At 38.9% G+C, this 19,653-nt stretch overlaps 1 protein-coding gene across 1 annotated transcript; it reads right to left on the bottom strand.

Annotated features, from left to right (window-relative positions):
- Positions 1–6,170: 6,170 nt before the first annotated feature.
- Positions 6,171–18,724, bottom strand: LOC139734270 (uncharacterized). Its single transcript, XM_071645066.1, has 2 exons — positions 18,573–18,724; positions 6,171–8,908 (listed from the first exon to the last, which is right to left on the bottom strand). The coding sequence occupies exons 1-2, from the start codon at positions 18,709–18,711 to the stop codon at positions 7,806–7,808; spliced, it is 1,242 nt and encodes a 413-aa protein (XP_071501167.1). The 5' UTR covers positions 18,712–18,724; the 3' UTR covers positions 6,171–7,805.
- Positions 18,725–19,653: the final 929 nt, after the last annotated feature.

Genomic DNA, 19,653 nt, shown 5'->3' with positions numbered 1-19,653 from the left:
GTGCTTCTAAGAGACAGCTGATGTTAAAAGAAACATGCAAATATGATATCAATATGAGCGGAAATATGCAATAATTTTAATAGTGCAGATGATGATAATAGTCATAATATGATGATAATGATAGTAGTAGTAGTAGAAGTAGTAGTAGTAGTAGTAGTAGTAGTAGTAGTAGTAGTAGTAGTAGTAGAAGTAGCAGTAGTAGTAGTAGTTATAATGGTGATGATGATAATGATGATAATAGTAATATGATGATAATGATACTACTACCTCTACCACTACTACTACTACTACTACTACTATTAATAATAATAATAATAATAATAATAATAATAATAACAATAATAATAATGATAATAATAATAACAATAAAAATGTTTATTATACGGTAACTTTCACCTTAAGGGGATGGTACAGTATTGGTGGAGATTAGAATTGGGCTTTTAACTTTTTGCGAGATACCAAGAAAACACTTCGCTTATATGAAATAGTACAGAGCATACCATTTTAAGAGGAATTTAAAGTTTATTTGATGAGGATCGGGTCTGGAATGACTGAAACATCCAAAACAAAGTAAAACAAAGCGATCGTAATAAAAGGTGGGTCCCATACTTTATTAGGATCGCTCTGTTTTGAATATTTCAGCCATTTCAGGACCAATTTTCATCAAATAAACATTGAATTCCTCATGGAATTACATGCTCTTTCATGTTTCATAAGGGGGTTCTCATTATCTCACCAAAAAAAAATGTTAGAAACCTGAAATTAGGTCTCAACCAAAACTGTACGATCTCTTTAAGCGTGATGTTAGGGATTAGCTCTCTGGTAACAAGTAAGTGAAAGTGAGTGGAAAAGATACCACCACTCATATGTACATGCATTTCACTTCACTGGCTGTCTTTTATAGTCAGTCAGTAGACAAAGAAATCAAAGAAATATTGAATTCCATTGCGAACAACAGATAAAATCCCTATTTCTTTGTATAATTATGCTAACGTAGTTTGCCAGATAAAGAGGGAGAAAGACAGAGAGACAAAAAAAAAGAGAGAGAGAGAGAGGAGAATCTTGGAAAAGGGGAGAGAGAGACTTGTATAATCGAAAGATATCAAAAAGGCATTTCAAGAGTCTAAAGACACCTATTATGGCTCTCACACACTCTCAAATGTCAAGCAATGATTTGATTTAGCATCTTGACCGGAGCTCGCTGACGTTGTTGGAGACGCAGCCTTTGAGCTGGTGATTTTCCGCCATAGGGTCTGAGATGTTGTAGCAAACGATACGTGTGGTAAAGAGAAAGTATTCCTGTGTGCATAGCGTACTCTCGTTGGTTTTGCTTGCGTGATGCAACGCTAAAAACAGGGCGCGATGACGTCAGCATTACATAGTGATAGCATTGGGAAATTTTGAGTTAAACTTGATATATATATATATGTGTGTGTATGTGTATATATATAGGGAATATATAGTGAAAACTTTGAGCAAAGAAAATGGGTTTTCAGTATTATCATTTATTCAATTTTTTCTTTGTTTGTTTTCAGTATGCAAATATATATATATATATATATATATATATATATACAAAGAAAGGAAAAGCTTACTATAGAAACAAATGATAAATAGTGAAAACCCCATGGAAACCGATGGAAACCCTTTTCTTTGCTCAGTTTTCACCATAATATGAGTTTATAAAAATGTATATTTGCTGATTGATAACTTCTCTATCTTGAATTATGGGGAATGTTACATAATGACATTTCTCTGATGTATGGTGAACTGAATCACTTCACCAAGACCGAATTGTTAGATTGGTGGAGGATTTCTGAATATTTATCTATCATAATATTTCTGATAGTTTGTCCGATTTTGCACAAAGACTCACTATTTGTATAGGTCTATAAAATTCATATTGCATACAATCGTCGAGGATTTCAGGAAGGTGTTGTGAAGGGTAAGGCCCCAACGTAAATAAACTTTCTCTCCCCCCCCCCCTCTCTATTAAAGGCATGTTCTCCTCTCTTTTTTCTTTTCGTTCCTTGATGATATTCTGTTTGAATCCCTATCGTGATCCTGCTTTACTCCATAATATTTCTAAAATATACCAGAACATCCATACAGAGACCATAGCTTAGATTCCACAAAGCAAATAACAAGCTTTATACGGCGTCAAATAGCTTCGCGTGATACTTCTCAGCGACAACTCTTTTACCTGAAATGTTGTTTGATCGATATCAGCTTTCGCTGTCACCAGTGGTACACGTGATATTCTGTCATCTGTCACCACCGATTTTCCTTCGTACTGTTCGACCACATTTCATCTCAAACATGACTTTCCTGTCAGATTGGCACGTGCAAAAAGTCATAGTGCATCATTATCACCCATCTGACGGTGGTGAGATGACCACGTGGTCAAACCAATGCTGGGTGTTAGATCGCGGCGCCAAGTGCATGTGTGTTGACAGTAGACATCCGCACGTAAACCTGTTGGTGTGCTTCCAAAACAAACAGAGAACGAGAGATGGAGAGGAAAGGAGAATAGAGAAGATAGGAGAAGATGAGATGTGTGTGTGTGTGTGTGTGTGTGTGTGTGTGTGTGTGTGTGTGTGCGTGATGGAGAGAGAGAGATATGTATCTGCTATAATATATTCTTGGCCTGTTGTGATATGTAATATCGCAGTCATTTGACTCACCGCCCATCAATAGTATCTCTTACGAGAACCAACCCAGAGCTGAACGTAACCTTTGCATATCATTGGTCATACGTGGCGTCGCAGGTGAGAGAATACATAATACAGTGAGGGAGGGATTTACTCGCTGGGTACTGACGTACGCGATGCAGGCAAGGCATCAACTCTTTCCCTATGTGATTTTAAAATCCCCACAGATGATTGTACAGAATTGATCAGGTTCGCGTAGACCAGAGGTTAATTCACATGGAACATGACTGCCTGGGATGTGGACATGTGTTGGTATGCACACAAGCAATCACGACATACAGCAAACACACCAATGCTTACACACATGTACTTGACCCCACAATCGTATATACACACACGTATAGACTTCCCGCTGTGTCTGAATGTACCTCTCGCATTCTTCATCCTCAATAGGGAGCTTTAGATTTTGACGCGCGGACGTTTGAGCCGACGCTTGCGCTGGACGTTCTCCTCTCCCTGCGTCGTGTAGAAAAGTAGCTTTAGATTACGCTGGGACGCAACGTATAAAAAATGAAATCGCGCCCCCATATCATCAGTGCATGAAGAAGCTCTCTACGTCGCAAACTGTGCGGACGTGAAAATAGCCCAGTACGCGTAGTAAACAACTCAGGCGACGCAAGCTAAAAATAGATTGACTTTACGCGCGCTACTGCGCAAGCTCAGATCATGTTTTTTTCCTTTGAACGTCCGCGCGTCTAAAATCTAAAGCTCCCTAATATCTGATAAAACGCAGTAGAATTCATATCCCAACAATGCAACGACAGACACTACCATTACTACTCTCACTGCCGTGACTGTTAATACTACAATAAATTTCTGACCCATTGACTCTGGAAACATGGTAGATTATGTGTAAAGTCCATGGCATTTGTAGATTTTGGTAGCGAGCGGGTTAACAAGATGACAACTCTCTCTCTCTTCCTGTGAGATGGTGTCAAGCTCTTCCCTCTATTAACGTGTTCTTTGTTGTATCATTTTGAGTATCTAACTTCTTCAAAGTGGTATAAAGTGAATTCTGTTACCTGTTCATTTTCTTAATCGTTGATAGTTGGGCCACTACCGAGGTCGGTTTATAGTGATAATTGATATTGTTATTGTTAATGTGGCAAATTATGTAGACAGGTATGCTCTTGAAGAGTTTCACCGCAAACTCCTTCGTAGTTGTGAAGGAATTAATCCATCACACAACACAAAAAGGCAAACACACATAAAAAAACATACCAATTCCAAACATGCAGACATTAATAATCAATCATCCTGCTGATGCCACTCTCATGTAGAAAGACATTACTTTCCGCACACATTTCTTCGAACATTCGTCGAAAACATACAGTGCTTTCTTTTAATTGTCTTGTCTTATTTCGATCACATTGTTCGTGCCATTATCAGCTGAAAAGCGGGGTAGATTATTATACCACTTTAAGAAATGGGGAAAACTTTCATTCAGTGGGCGGTTGAGGTGAATGCATCTATTGTGAGGTAAGGGAAAAACTGTTAAAACCGTTCGAGCGCCTGCGATTCACTCTAAGCTCACAGAATTCGGTACACATGGATTGTACGTATGTCGGTGAGTACACCAAAGTGGGTATATCAGTCTGTTATGTGCTTGCTTCTGTGTGTACATTAGGATGTGTGGCGGTATTTTGTTGCTTTGGGGTTTGTTTGTTTTTTGCGATGGTGGTTGGGCCGGAAAACAAATTTTCTTTTGCTCTCAGAAGCATTCTATTAGTCTGATCAGGGACATACGTACACATGTTCTCCACCTCTGAGAAGTTTATGAAAATGTATTTTTGCTCTCTTTTGATTATAATGTATATATAAGGCAACTTTAAATAAAAATATCAATGAATAATGCAGTGTGTTTTCTTATTTAAAAAATTGTATCATCGTGCTATGTATGATGTGAACAATATGTATTTGATGTTAGAAAACATATTTTAAAAAACTAAACACGACAAAACAATGCTTCAGGATCGAGAACCAGGACCAAATATACATGAGTTGATCTTTTTAAACACAGTATTTTCTTGCGAGAACGTAACAATTTGAATCGTGACACAAGAGAAAAAGCTCAGATGCTCATTATAAGCTATCACAATGATGCATAAAAATGAATTGCCACTGGCATAAAACACAATTGCATCAACACATTTACCCATGATTCCAACAGTGCGACATTGAAGAGGTAACTTGCTGTTTCTACGCACAAAATTGCCGAGTTTTGATTGCAACTTCGCAGGGCATGTCATATTTTAACTGCATCTGTCGAAAGTAACGGGATTATTTAGGCGGGACTATACGTAGATACTCCATGCGCATTCCCTGTTCAACGTTTCTGATATTTTGACACAATTCGTTAATCATTCTTACGTTTCTCAGGACGTCCGTAACTTTTCTTCAAAAATAAAATACTGACCAAATGTATGCTTGTGTATAAATACATATAGTAATAATCAATTGGATAAGCCACTTTTTGAACTGGTTCTAGAAGTCTTTGCGTGGGCAGAAGGTAAAGTAAAGGCAAAGTATAATCCGGGCGAGTTCAGGCGGGCGGAAAATGACGGTGGCGTAGAAATCACGGGATGCCTATTCGTGTTCATCCATGATGTAACGTGACTAAGGCAGGCCATTACTGACTCCCTCCATAGGAGCATCCTACATTCCACGTATAATGTATCGTACAGTAGTTAAGGTAACTTCTACTATATTCGTCCAGCACTGTTATCGGACATTTTACACACAGACACACACACACACAGACACACACAGACACACACACACACACACACACAGACACAAAGAAACACTCCACAAATGGATTCTGACATTTCAGCAGGAGGTTAAATTCCCAAAGATATCATTCAATTCTCTTATGTCACGTATGTATTCAGACCAAATGTTTTTAATTCTTTATATGTGCCAAGACATTGTGCAAAGCTAGTTATATGAGGTCTTACTTCAAAGAAAAAAATAAAGGGGGGAGAATGTTGACGAATTGCATCTAGGTTTCTTTGACGAGTTCTTGACCCTGGGTACTTTAAAGGGTAAACATACTCGTACTGTATGCCAGGGCTTTATCAGTCTTTCCATGCAATGCTATTTACACCGTGTCATCAAATCCTCGTGAAGAAAGCACACAGCGATGTTTTCTCAGCAGCGATAGGAATTTCTGATAGTACGACTCACATTCGTTGCACGAGATTACAATGAAGGCATCAGTCCCAAGTTCTGCACCGCTAGCTGCCCGACAGGGCGCACAGCCACGTGCAGAGAATACAATGTAGGTATTCACCCGTGATGGAAATGAATAAAACAAAAATACCGATGTGCAAGTCGACTGAAAAAATAAAAAACCGTGAAATTTGCGAACACAGTGACAGTATTGAACAGAATAGTACTGTTGCACAATACCTACAATTAACAAAAATACTCGAATATAATCGAAGATAATGAATTCATCTTTCAACAACTGATGGTGAGTCGTCATCCACTTCTCTCAAAGTTTATCTTTTTTAAGGGCATATCTAACCACTCGAGATATTGACCTTACATTGATGTGATGAAGGATAAGTAGCATAGCGTCAAACAATTCGTAGAATTAGGTCATTTAAAGGTAAGACGTATTATGTATACGAAGACAAGTCATTGCATGGGTACTTCAAAACAGCTCAAAACAATTGTGCTTTAGTCACTTGATTTTGACGATGCTTTATTAGCATGAGGTTCCCTTTTGTTTCGTGCATGAAATGTCAGTAATTTGACATTTCCCGTGAAAGAAATTTTTCCTCATGACTCTGTACATAGTAGGATATGATTATCTCACGCATCGCCTTTCTCCTCAAATACTGAGGAAGTTAATATTTCAGTGCGAACTAGCCATGATTAGATGTGTATCCAACACCCCCTGAGTTCTTCATAAGCGTCACCGCAGTCATGTGGACGAGATTGCTACGCATAATCTTCGGTGCGTTAAACTATAATCAACGAAATAAATAATGCTGAAAATAATACATCATAACTTCCTCAACATTCGTTCGAATTTTCCTTAGGTTGAATTTCACCTAATTTGTTGTATATTTTGCGAAGTTTCTTTCTTGCAGTAACGTCTTCTTTTTGGCTTTCTTCCTATTTCACGTCTTCATTTTCTGATTGCACAAAGAGAAGAAAAGGACATATAATACTAGAGTGCCGTGTTCAGAAAATCTGGAAAATATCATTGAACCCGCCAAGTATTCTTAATATCGCTGCTTTGTACGTCATAATGTTGGTTAATAAATGCCGTGGTTAATTTTTATTCAAAGAGAAAAAAATGTCAGTGGTCATTATTAACGCACCGCTTCATCGGTCTTCCGCAGTCTGAATAAGTATAATAACACAAGAATAGTACAATAGGACACGATAGGTTGTTGGTCTATAAAGTAGGTCTACTTTGTATGACATATCGATGCGGTTAACGTAAGTTACGCCCTGTGCCATATCCAAGGATTGGAGTTTTTCCGTCTTTCTTAATTGTCACGAAAACAAAGAAAAGCAGTCTATTCGCAGTGAAATCCACACAGATGAACGTTTCTTCCTCTCTGTCTTTCCGTCTGTCTTGCGATCGAGGAAAGGTTTGCGTCATTTATTACTTCCCGCCATTATTTGCTTGCCTGCTTCTACACAACGTCGGCACATCTCGGCAAACCGCATCGCGAAACATCAGGGTTCATCTCCCGGCCATCCTGGTAATGTGCAGGCGAGCTACAATAGAAGTGAAAAGTGCAACGCCGAATCAGACGTGAAATTGTTCTTCGAGCCACCCAGCCGGGTTCTCTATCAAGCTCTATGTGTAATGGACAATGCACGCACTTTAGTGCCTTGACATGCTGTTAACACTATTTGTCGCAAGCGGTTGATGCAACCGAAAATGATACAGCAGTCGCTGCATTAAAACGTACATCAGCCTGCACTAGACATTAATGTACATAGTGCCAAAACCTCCATTGCACACTTGCACACACAATCATGAAGTCAACCAAGATGGTGTTATAAGTACCAACGAGGTAGGAATACTAAGAGTCCGAATGCTAGTCAAACAGTAATTCGGGGTTGTTTTCATACATTCCCTGAGGCTTCCCCGACAGACGCGCCCTGTGCTTCAGCCGCCATCGTTGAGCACGCTGCTGCTGCCGACGTTGAGGCAGAAGATGATGCGGATGTTGAGGCAGAAGATGATGCGGATGTTGAGGCAGAAGATGACGCGGATGACGAGGCTGACGTCCCGACTTGTTGTAACGAGGCATCATCAACGTCGTCGGACCGAAGTCGGTATTGATACATCTGCTCGTAGTAAGGCATGCTAATGTCCACCAGTTCCCTGATTTTCTTCGGTAGGCAGCTGATGTCGACGTCGGTGTCCGTTGGGGGTGGATCGAGGCCTGGGGTGCTGAAGGCCCGGTCGTATTGGCCCATGACCTTGTTGACGAACATGAGCCGTTTGGAGTAAGTCCACTCACTCAGGTCCTTCTTGCATCTTCGCCAACGTGTCATGTCCTGGTTGAAGGGGATTCCGATCGCCTTGCAGTACATCCGAAGGACCTCTTCCGGGTTGTCCATGAGGTCGTCGGCGTCGATGACGATTGGCTTCTGTCCCAGGTTGTCTATAGTGTGTTTCATGAGAGTAAAGAGTTCCTGGTACACCAAACCCTTTGGTAGGATTGTACGGAGCTCAAGCCGTAGCAGCTTGTTGGGGAATTTGTTCAAGAAATTCTGGAACGACAAGAAGACTTTGGCCGGATGTCTGATGAGGAAGGTGTGCCGATAGCCACAAGGTAGCATGTCCAGCTTCCCGTCCACAGTGTAGGCCAGCTCTTTACAGAAGACCAGGTCCTTCCCGGCGTAGTCACCTTCCAGACGCCGCTTGACGTGCTTGTAGGTCAGTTTGGGCTCGTAGACAATGGGCTCGAAGAGGTAAGGTATCTTGATCTGTCGATCAGGGCCGAGGTGGCAGGCGGCGGTGTACATCTCGTGGTTGATGTCGACATTGATGCTCTCGTTCAGGACGCTGATGCAGCGCTCGAAGGCCGTGGACAGTGACCTCGGCGGCGCCCAAAGCATCACCCGTTTCTGCGACGAGACATTGCTCTCCGCCATGTTGGTCGGCACGTCGTGTCGGTGATTTGCGAGAAGAGACGATGCCGTTTCGAATTGCCGCTTTCCTGCACACAGGGAGACACAAAGTGGACTAGTGATTGGGCTTGGTCAGCAAACTTTTGGTCAAATTATGCACGGTGGTCAGAAAATAACTCTTAATACGTGAACATTACAACTAACCAAGCTATCAAACGTGCATATCCAACTACCGTGAATAGAGTGATTGGCACAAATCGTTAAGTGACAAGTAACCGTTAACCACACATCAGGAAAAATATCAGTTTAGCCCCTGTGTAGTCTTTGACAACAACTCTCTTTTATAAAGGGATCTCTAATGTTCTGCAATAACTGAATGTGAATCTGAATAACTGAATCGAGCTTATTGAAGGCTCTATTACGAAAATCAAAACTGTCGATTGCAAAAAAAAAACCAAACATTTCATTGTTTGTTTTCGAGTGCAATTCAAAATTTTCCAGTGAGGTTTACTGATGCAAGGTCTGAATGGCGCGTCTATCAAACTGGAGAGACCATGCAAATAATTATAAAGGCTATATAAGGGACTGAAGACTTCCACTTATTCCCAAGGCGTGTTGACATTACCACTATCCTAGTCACCGCATGGTACGTATCACCATGGCTTGCGAGTTTGAACATCATGTTCACGTGGAGGAGCCGTGATAGGGTAGCATGAACATTGCCTGTCTTTACTACCACCAATAAAAATATTTCTGAAGCATCACCTTTGAGCCTTGATAGCAATAAAATCTCAGTTATAATATCCATAATACTACATGTTACATCAGAGTGTTTTTTTTTTATCCCTATGAAACACCCGCCGCACATCACAGGTTATGGTGTCGGACCAGGGTAAAGATTTGATCTCACGGGGACATGAACACTTTCAGGCAAGGACTTTGAACAGTGTACACAACAATATGGGGATTTCTTTACCAATCAACACTAAAAGCACACATATAACGAATTAAAGGGATGACATAGTTTTTCTTGAAATAAAGCTTCAGGTTTCCAATTTTTGTGAGACAATGAAAACCTCTTATGAAAGTATCAAAGAGCATACCATTCTAAGAGGAATCTAAAGTTTATCCAATATATAAAAACAAAGTGATCCTAACAAAAGGTGGGACTCACCTTCTACTAAGATCGCTTTGTTTGAATCAGGGTGTTTTTGGGGGGGCGGGGGGAGGGGGTATCTCTGCCATTTTAAAACCAATTTTTATCAAATAAAGTTTGGATTCTTCATAGAATAGTACGCTTTTTAATGTTACATCAGCGGTTTTCAATTATTTCGCAAAAACTTTAAAGCTGAATCCCCATCTCAACCACAACTACACAATTTAAGAGATGCAAAAATTTTATTATTTCAAAGTGGTCGTTTCTATCAATACTTCTGATGCTGTGTTACATCTTGCACCGATGTGAAAGTATTATACAAGTGTATATGTTTATCGTGTGCATTGCATCGTGTATAAAATTAGTATACCCTGTTTGGTCTATAGCATGCAGTATATATAATGCTGTTGGTATTCAAACTTTTAATATTTCAAAACATCTCACAGATTAGAATACTATGTTTAAAAATCATGTATGCAAAGGACGGGATAAAAAACAAGCAACGACCACTTATTTACGTCGATGTAGAGCAATTTGTCAATCAGTTGCAATGAAAACATCTCGACGGAAGAAAATCATGAATTTGAATAACAAAGCAGTATCCGCTGCATGCTATAAGGATTAGAACCAACACTTGCTTTGGGGCGAAAGCTCGGTGGTCTAGTGGAGATGACGCCTGTCCGGTGATCAGGAGGTCGTAGGTTCAAATCCTGCTCGAGTATGTACGCCCACGATTTTTTTATCATGGCTACTACTAAGACACTGATCAATTCAGTGCTTATTTACGTCGATGTAGGGCAATTTGTCAATCAGTTGCAATGAAAACATCTCGACGGAAGAAAATCATGAATTTGAATAACAAAGCAAATGTTGCTGACCTTTGTTAGCAAGTTATTGTGTTTTAAAGGAGGGGTTCGGTTTTTTTTTCTCGAAATATACGTAATTAACTCAGGCTTAGATGCCTAGATAAGAAAATGATTTTATTCAGATTTCCATTCAGCTCTACATCTTTTAATTATGATTGGTATTAAGCTCAATAGAGCTAGACAGTGCTATGAGAAATAAAAGAAACTCGTATTGAATCGGATGAAGTCACATGACTATACAGACACTGATTCTCAAGCAACCAACTGCTATCATCATTAACTGTAATAATGCTGTAACAACGAACCATCCTCGATTGATAGTAGCATTGCCTTGACATTCATTGATGAAATGACCAGATCAATTACATACAGTGATGATTATGTATATTCATTTCTTTCATTTCACGTCCAGAGCAAGGGAAAATTTCCAACACATCCCTACAAAATTGGGTTCTGATACCCTAGAGTCTACAATATGCGAGAAAAAGATATAGGTTTTTCCCATTCATTTCCAAACTTTTTTTCATTCAATTTCACAAATTTTTACTTCAATTTCGTCGCAGGATGTCGGGAATAGGCCAATCTTACTTTCAAATTCGTCTTTCGTCGTTCATTTTCAAATAAAATCCATTCAATTTAGTCATTTGGTATACATTTTCGTCATTTACAGTTCAAATTCGTCAGTGTCACTCGCAGCACTCAAAACAGCAGGATCGATTTCGTCTTTTGTCAATCATTTTCGTTAAATTTTCATTGATATTCGTCTCATATCTCTATCCGGTGTGAGTTTCCAGTCATTCATGTATTTTTTTTTTCTGTAACCGTTCACATTTTACATTCAGGAGTTAACATACACACAAGTGTCCCCCCCCCCCCACACACACACACAGAACCACAGATACAGACACACACACAAGCAATCCGAGTACACACTGATACAAACAGACGTACCGTCTCGCAAACGAAAACACTGACAAACGATTTCCAGGCAAACATGATTAAAGACAAAATTTAAGTGTAGAATTGTAACCTGTTTAATGTAAAGGAATGGATAAACATAATTATGTTTGCTGCTTTCCAGGGTACAAAAATCAAAGTTTGCTTCATGCATTATGATGCGAAAACCTGAATATTACGAGTTAAAGTTCAAAAGGTGACACTGACATACTGTCCTGGGTTATGCCTTTTGACTGTCGTTTATCCTTCAATCATTTTTGGTTGGCAGTCATGTTTTTCGTGTGTATTGTCTAAGCAATTGGTTAGGGAATAATGTGTAACGATACAATCTACGAGAGAAAGTAAAGATATGTCGGCTTAAAGTTGGTTCGCCATCAAAATAAAGAATCGACAACATCTGACTAATTTGAATGAAAAATTCATGAAATTGTGTGAACAAAAACGAATTTGATCTTCACATTCTGCGATCCGTCAGCGGGAGGGATGAATTTGAATGACAATTGACGATTCTGAATGCTACGTCTTCGAAAATGTTTGACGAAAAACGAATTACAATGACAATTGACGATATTGAAGTTGGGATTTGCGTTCCACGTGCTTCTCGGGACGAAATTGAATAATAAATCTTTGATATTGAATGACAAAAGTGCGAAAATGGATGGGAAAACCTATATTACAATAGAATTAAAAATTGCACAAAAAGTGATAAGCGAGACATTGCGGTTGTCTTCCGGTTTTGATTAAACAACGATGTGATCTTTTACACTCTCTATAAATAGTTTCTGAGAATGAAATCAGAATGCCTTAAGAAACCACATTGACTCTCGTGATCATTCACACTATCATCAATCTCTAGTTTTAAGTCATTTTGATGTCATTCTCACAAAGCCAACACGACTCTCACTTCCTGTTTCTCATCACATGCTCATCGTCATCCTCTTATCTTCTTTTTTAAGTTTATTTCTTTTTTTTAATGGCACGAAGAGTCTCGATTGATGCAAACTGCAGATTGATGCTAAGGGGGTACTCCGCGACATAAAACAGGGTGGCACTTCCATTCCATTATTTGCTGAACGAATCAGTTTAATGCAATCCTTTGTGCAGGGCTAGACCTCCTCCCGTCCATACACTCTGTCATGACTGGTTATATTTCAGTGCATACAGGAGCAGAAAAATGCGATCATATTAAATGCATCTACATGTATACCCAGAACGTTCATGAATTTATTCGAGTTAACAGTCATGAAGGGCAGGGGAACGGTTTCTTTTTTTCTTTTCTTTTTTGTTTGTGTGTGTGTTTTGTTTTGTGTTTTGTTTTTTTGTTTTGTTTTGTTTTTTTGTTTTGTTTTGTTTTTTTTTGGGGGGGGGGGTAATGTGTGCATGTGTATGTGTGTGTGTGTGTGTGTGTGTGTGTGTGTGTGTGTGAGGAGGGGAGGGGAGGAATAGTGCTTGTGGTTGGGTCAAAGGTCAATACTCTCTCCTTTTTCCCTCATTCCTCCCCCCCCCCCCCCGCACAAAATGTTCGATGGGAGGGGGATAAAAAGCTATCGGTAATCTTTATATTTTTGTCTTCTTTCTCTCTTTTTAAGAATCGAAAGTGTTGGCAGCTACTGACAACCAGTCTACAATATCATTCTTAATGCCAATTTGACTCTCAATTCCAGTGAAAATGATATTCAGGTGTACAACAGTTCGTGGTGTGTCGTACAGATTTCTGGCCTTTAGTGGTACATGGTCAGATGGTGAACAAAACAAAAACAAAACCACTTCCATACACACCCCAACACCACTATAATAAAACTACTTTTACAGTCCCCATTTACAACGTCGTATTTGAGTGCATGCATGTGTGTGCATGTGTATAATGTGTAATAAATCCTTTTAGTTTGTTATACGCATCACCCACTAAAGTTTGTTCACCTTTGGGTATGCAAATTATGAACCTTGCGTTACGAGGTATGGGGCATGTGATATACTTTTACAACTCCTTTTATCAGTGTATCGCAAACCACTGAAGCGATTTGCGGGCATGTCAATTCATTGTAAAGAACCCTTACAGTATTAAAGGAAATCGTACGAATAATATTTTTACACGCAACGTTAGCTTAAAAAAAAAATTAGAGAGAATATTCGTGTGTACAGTACAATTTTGTGTTTTGGTTTAAAATAATGTATATGCATATAATGTAATTATGTGCGATTGTAGAGAGTCAAACCAACACTTCATTATTGAGTCACTAATATCCAAGTCTAAATGCTGTTTTAATTGAATGAACTATTTTCTGTTCAGAAGTTCTCGTAAGTAAATTTACCACAAGTATTTCAGCATCATAGTCTAACAGAGACAAAAGCTCTGATCTTGCAAGTACATTTTCGTAACAGAGGAAGCCCAGGCAACTGGGTTTGCACTTAGCCGCCAACGGTTAATGGAGGGTTGACTTTCGACGTTTGGTCAGTGACATATGTGGCCTGTGCCTATCGGAAGATTGGATTCGATTCACCGCCTTACTCCGTAGCTTTTCACATCTTGACCGAGGAGGGTAATCTTTAAATGTGTCGGTTTTCTCCCTCCCGCCTTTCCTCGAGGAATATACATGTATACGCGTTACGGTGGAATGAAAACGCATAGATCTTGCTCAGGAGATAGCAATGTAATGTCTTAAGTGTTGGCTTGAACCTTTAAACACAACTCAGGAAATACTCTCAGACTTTTTTCGTACAGCTGATATGAACGACAATGAAAAAAAGAAGAAGAAAAAACAGAACATTGCTGAAACAATATATCTATTAACTTAGATCTGTGGGCAGCTGCGCAAAATTTACAGGTATCTCCACGAAGAAATGTTTTTCAAAACGTTTCAAAAACTATACAAGTGGTTATAAATCAAATAGGAAGTATAGGGTTACACTTTGGGCTTACATTACCTTTTGTTTATTTGTAATTCGTCTTCTATCATGTATCATGTTTAAGGAAAGTTTTTTCGCATATGTTTTAAAAAGAGATCTATAGAAACAAACAATGTAAAAATGTTATTCAGTATAATCAAAGCTAAATATTGTTATAGCAAGTTTATACAAAATGTGAACAATAGTTATGATAACATTGTTCCAACAATAAACCTTCTACAGTTATGGTTTATTGAAAAAAAAATGATGGGATTATCTCCTTATATTTCAGGCTTTATTGAGAAATGTTTTTATGGTAGGATGTTTTGTGATACAACTGCCCAACATAATTATATGCATCAAGAATGTGATTTTTTTAGATCACTGCTCCCAATATTGTCAGTAATACCTTTATTTCGTTCAAGGTAAGACAATCCTGTCATCAACTATTAAAGGCGTGCGAGTATAGCAGCACACTGTTGTAAAACTATCTTAGAGATTATGTCTCTTTGAAAACACATTCACCTGCTGACGTTCTGTAGGGCGTTTAACGTCATCAAACTAACACTAAACAGACACCATGGAGCTACAGCACACTACATAGTAACCTCTGTGTAAAGATCTGATTACGGCTATACAATACATTGTTGGCATAACGGTTCGCGATTTAATAGCCCCTGGCTAGATCCAATTGCTCGAAATCGCTTGTCATCATCGCGGTTCATACTGACTTGCTTTTACGAGAGAATATAACTTCATTATACGTGTATGAATTAACAAATATATTGATGAATCAATGAATGATTTTACCGATAGATAATATTGTTGATTAAGTGATAGATGAATTCAAAACGGTTATTTGCCTATCAAATCGCAATGAAAGACAAAGAAATGAACCCCTTCATTTAGTTCATTTACATTGCACAGTTGAAATTGACATAATAAGAGATAATCCAAGAATTAGTCGATAATCTTATTCGACTTGACTTTTTTCACCTTCAATATATTATTATTAATTTTATCATTATTATCATTATTATTATTATCATTATCATTATCATTATCATTATTGTTAGTATCACGATTATCATATAGGTGTCAAAAGCTGATATTTAGAATGTTTTAATCTATGAATTATGTTGATAAGAGCTGTATTACTAAATGAAATAAACAAAAAACAAGTTTGATGTTGAGCAATAACGTTTCTGTGTTTGTACAGAATCCCCACGAATTATTTTTAGCACACAGTGTCACAGTTTGGGGAATTTTCTGCATACCTCCATCTTTAACTTATTTTCACAGCAACTGAGCAGTAAACAGATCACCGGAAGAAGACGGAAAAGGAAGAGTCATCCCTCAAGAATAGATTAGAAGATCGTTTAACATTTCTTTGGTAATTTTATCAAAAAGAAATACATGAAACCGATCACATAGTTGCTGCTTTGGTTTGTTCATGCGATACCTGATATTCCGTATCGTGTTACCTCGTTAAATTTTATATGGACTGCGTGGAAGCTATTATTTCAATGTTGGTATCGGCACACGAGGAAAGGAAAGCGTCCTCAAGGAAGAACGTTTTCAATCTAACATGTAACATTATAACATACCCAGTATAGCAAGACGGCATGTCTTACATACACCCGCAGAAATATGAGTGTTGACTGAACGGAGTATGTGTGCTGACGTATTTATACACAATGCAAAAGGCACTTAGGGCCTCGTAGTGTAATCACATCCTATAATGGCACCTGAATGCAAGCAATGTTACTCAGATTGACAAGACAGAATGTACTGAGAGGTGGGGGCGTTCTATTTTCTCATGTGATTCGCCTCTTACAAGATGACAGGTAGATAGAGAGTGTGAGAAACACACAGATACATAGTTCAAGAAGAGAGAGCATTTTTTATGGTGATCATCATAATTCACTATATCATGCAGGTGGATTTTACAGGTTTCAATAAAGCCGCCGAAAAGGACTTTTTAATTGAGTATCACAGTCCTTCACTCCAAAGGGGAAAGGGTTACAATAACGAAAAAAAAAATATCCAAAGACAATTATATCACATGTGTATTCATACGATGCGGGTTTAATCGTCGAATGCCATCCCGATGAGGCATATAAAGCTCTCATCAGGTATGCCAATTCCAACCTTCCCGGCATTGTTTATAAGGTCTCCGGCCAAAAGCTTTTCAACGCTATCATCAAAAACATTTTCATCACTCTATCAAATAGTGTTTCCTCAAGAGGACTTCCGAAGCTGTTTTATCATGAATGGAAACAGTTCAATAACAATGATAAAGCAGGAAAACTCTCAAAGATATTTACAGATACAGAAAGAGAGTACAATGATAACACTGTTCGAATGGCAGAGTTCTATCCAATCACTGTTATTCCAAGGATACTATAGTAACCGCTTGAATCACGTGCTGGGAAATATATCTTGCGACTGAGGAACACGAAATTACCAAAACATGTAAACATGTTAAATAGGAATTGTCCGTGGTAGACATTTACTGTCAGACATCATTTGTCCATGAGTCTTTGCTAGAACAGAAAACCCTGGATTTAAATCATAGACTCAATGAGGAATGCCAATAAAGTGACGTACTGTAAGTTTTTTTTTTTTTTTTTTTTCACTTTCAGCCAGAAATAGAACGCTTTCGTGTTGACTTCTCGGTCGTACAACATTGTCCATTTCCTAACATTCTTAATTCTGGTCTGCTGACTTTGTCGTCCGTACTGAGCTTTCATAAAACTTCTTTTTATTTTGGGTGAATTCTCCTTAAAGCAAATTGTGCTTGTTTGCGTTATACAGCCTTTTGCTGTATAGAGCTGATATTCAGGCATAATGTATTTACCAATACTTTTTGGGGGTGTTCGCGTGCGTTTGTGTGTTCCTGAAGAGATATACGGAAGCAATAAAGAGAAATACTGAAGCAATAGTAAGATATTTTATTTTGATGTAGATACTAGTAACATAGAAATGAATAGAACCATCTAATCAACCAATGTGCGGAATTTCTCTTTACAGTCGTTCTCCGTGACAACCCAGAGGGTTGCCCAACATTTAATATTTGCAAGAAATGCCCGCACACACACACACACACCCACACACTCATACCCCCCCCCCATAAAAAGACCACAACAATCAGCAAAAAAAACCAACAACAATAGACATAGCAAGAAAAAATACCGCTCCATGCCAAAAGAGAAATTTGGACCAAGATCGGTGGTGGATATGGAAACACTCTAAATTTTGTGTTCAAGAAGTAACATCCAACGAGGGGATTAGGTGCGCGCAGAATAAAACAGTGTTAGCACAAATGCACGAGCACACGCCCACGCACACACAGAGGTAACTGTCAAAAGCAGCGATATATTTGGAACCGTTCATGACAAAAATATGCCAAGGTTTGGCGAGGTAAACAAATTTGCCGTATGGTTCTTTAATCGCATTGTACATCCACTCGACCCTAACGCAAACAGACGCCCCCGTCTGACTCTGAAGGCTGAAACAGACAGCAAAATAATACTCAAATACGTGCAAATCGACAGAACGAAACGCTAAAGCCGTGCTTCATTGATAACAAGAAGATACCACATGCAGTGAAATTGACGGGGAACCTCAGGGGAGCTCGTATTGTCATCTTAGGCCCCTCAGTAATTCCCTGCAGGGAGCTGCAAGAATCAGTTTTCACCGAAAAACAACAGCAATTCCTTTGAGAACATTGAGCAGTTCAGATACGTTAAGCACTACATATTCTTGAAAACAAATGAAAATCCCACGGAAGAGGTATTAGGTAAAGCGACACGATTTAATATATTCATATAACACTTTACTGCACCTATAGGGCTAAAGCCAATGAAAACTCGGCGTCCTTCTTACCTGTGTTGCAGCTAAAACGGTCCGTCCGCCAGCATTCCGTTCTTACAGATTGGAGAGTATACAGGTGGAATTTGAAATTTAAGCAAGAACGGTGAATCAAATGAACTCCGTGTACAGCAGTCCGGGGAATTCGATGCATTTACATCCAGGGAAGACAAATGCTGCGGACGATACGATAGCTATAGTGACTCAGTGCGGTTTTCAAAACCAGTGGAATAGCATCTACCTCCCCCGATTCTCTCCCTCTCTCTTTTTTCACCGTAAGAGCGCCGCTCAACAGATATCGTCATAACAGCTCAGTTCATAGCCTGTGATTGGTGGTCTCCATCGGAGCTGGCTAGTTGTATACACAAACCAGTATCACCCACTGAACCACTCTATGCCCGCGTCGCTATAGCAGTACTTTTACTCTGTCTCTTGAAACACAGGCGAACGTACACCCTTGGCAAACACAAACATACACAAACATGAAACGCACACTCACATACACGCATTTCCAGTTTGTTTGTTTTTTATTTCTCTCTGGAGCCAAAACGTGAAATCTCAACACATAATGTATAATATTATGCATGTACATGTTATATTAGAGGTGGGCTATAGAGGGTGACATTTTCAGAACATGCTCATCACACCTTAGTTTGATGATTTTTTGCCTACTGACACCATTTTTGAAAAAAAGAACGAAAAAACTGTGAAATCCAGGGTGCCCTGGCCGAAATCGTAAAAAATCCAAGATGGCTGCCGTTTTGGCTTAAAAAAGACATTTTCGGCTATAACTTGGCTATTTTTTGGTCTATTGAGATGGTTTTGGTGTCTAACCCCATGTTTTCGGGGTCAAGAAAATGGATTATAATGATGATTTTAGCATAAAACCTAATCTACCACATGATACTAACCTTTTTCCCATATTTTCGGTTAAATTTTCCTTCTCCTTTACCCCTACCCCAACCGCCATTTTTTGCACTTTAAGCCTAGAGGACGTGTACTCTGTCAATGACACTCAATTGTCATTCATCCTGTCGCTTTATCTTCATAAAAGATGACTTCTTTTCTCTTTGATATCCTGTCCCTCTTTGCCAGC

The sequence above is a fragment of the Diadema antillarum genome, unplaced genomic scaffold (assembly GCF_040938485.1).
Source record: "Diadema antillarum isolate AM-2024a unplaced genomic scaffold, OU_Dant_1.0 seq00000520_RagTag, whole genome shotgun sequence".
In the NCBI taxonomy this organism is placed as follows: Eukaryota; Metazoa; Echinodermata; class Echinoidea; order Diadematoida; family Diadematidae; genus Diadema; species Diadema antillarum.
This window is presented reverse-complemented; position numbering and strand designations above follow the sequence as displayed.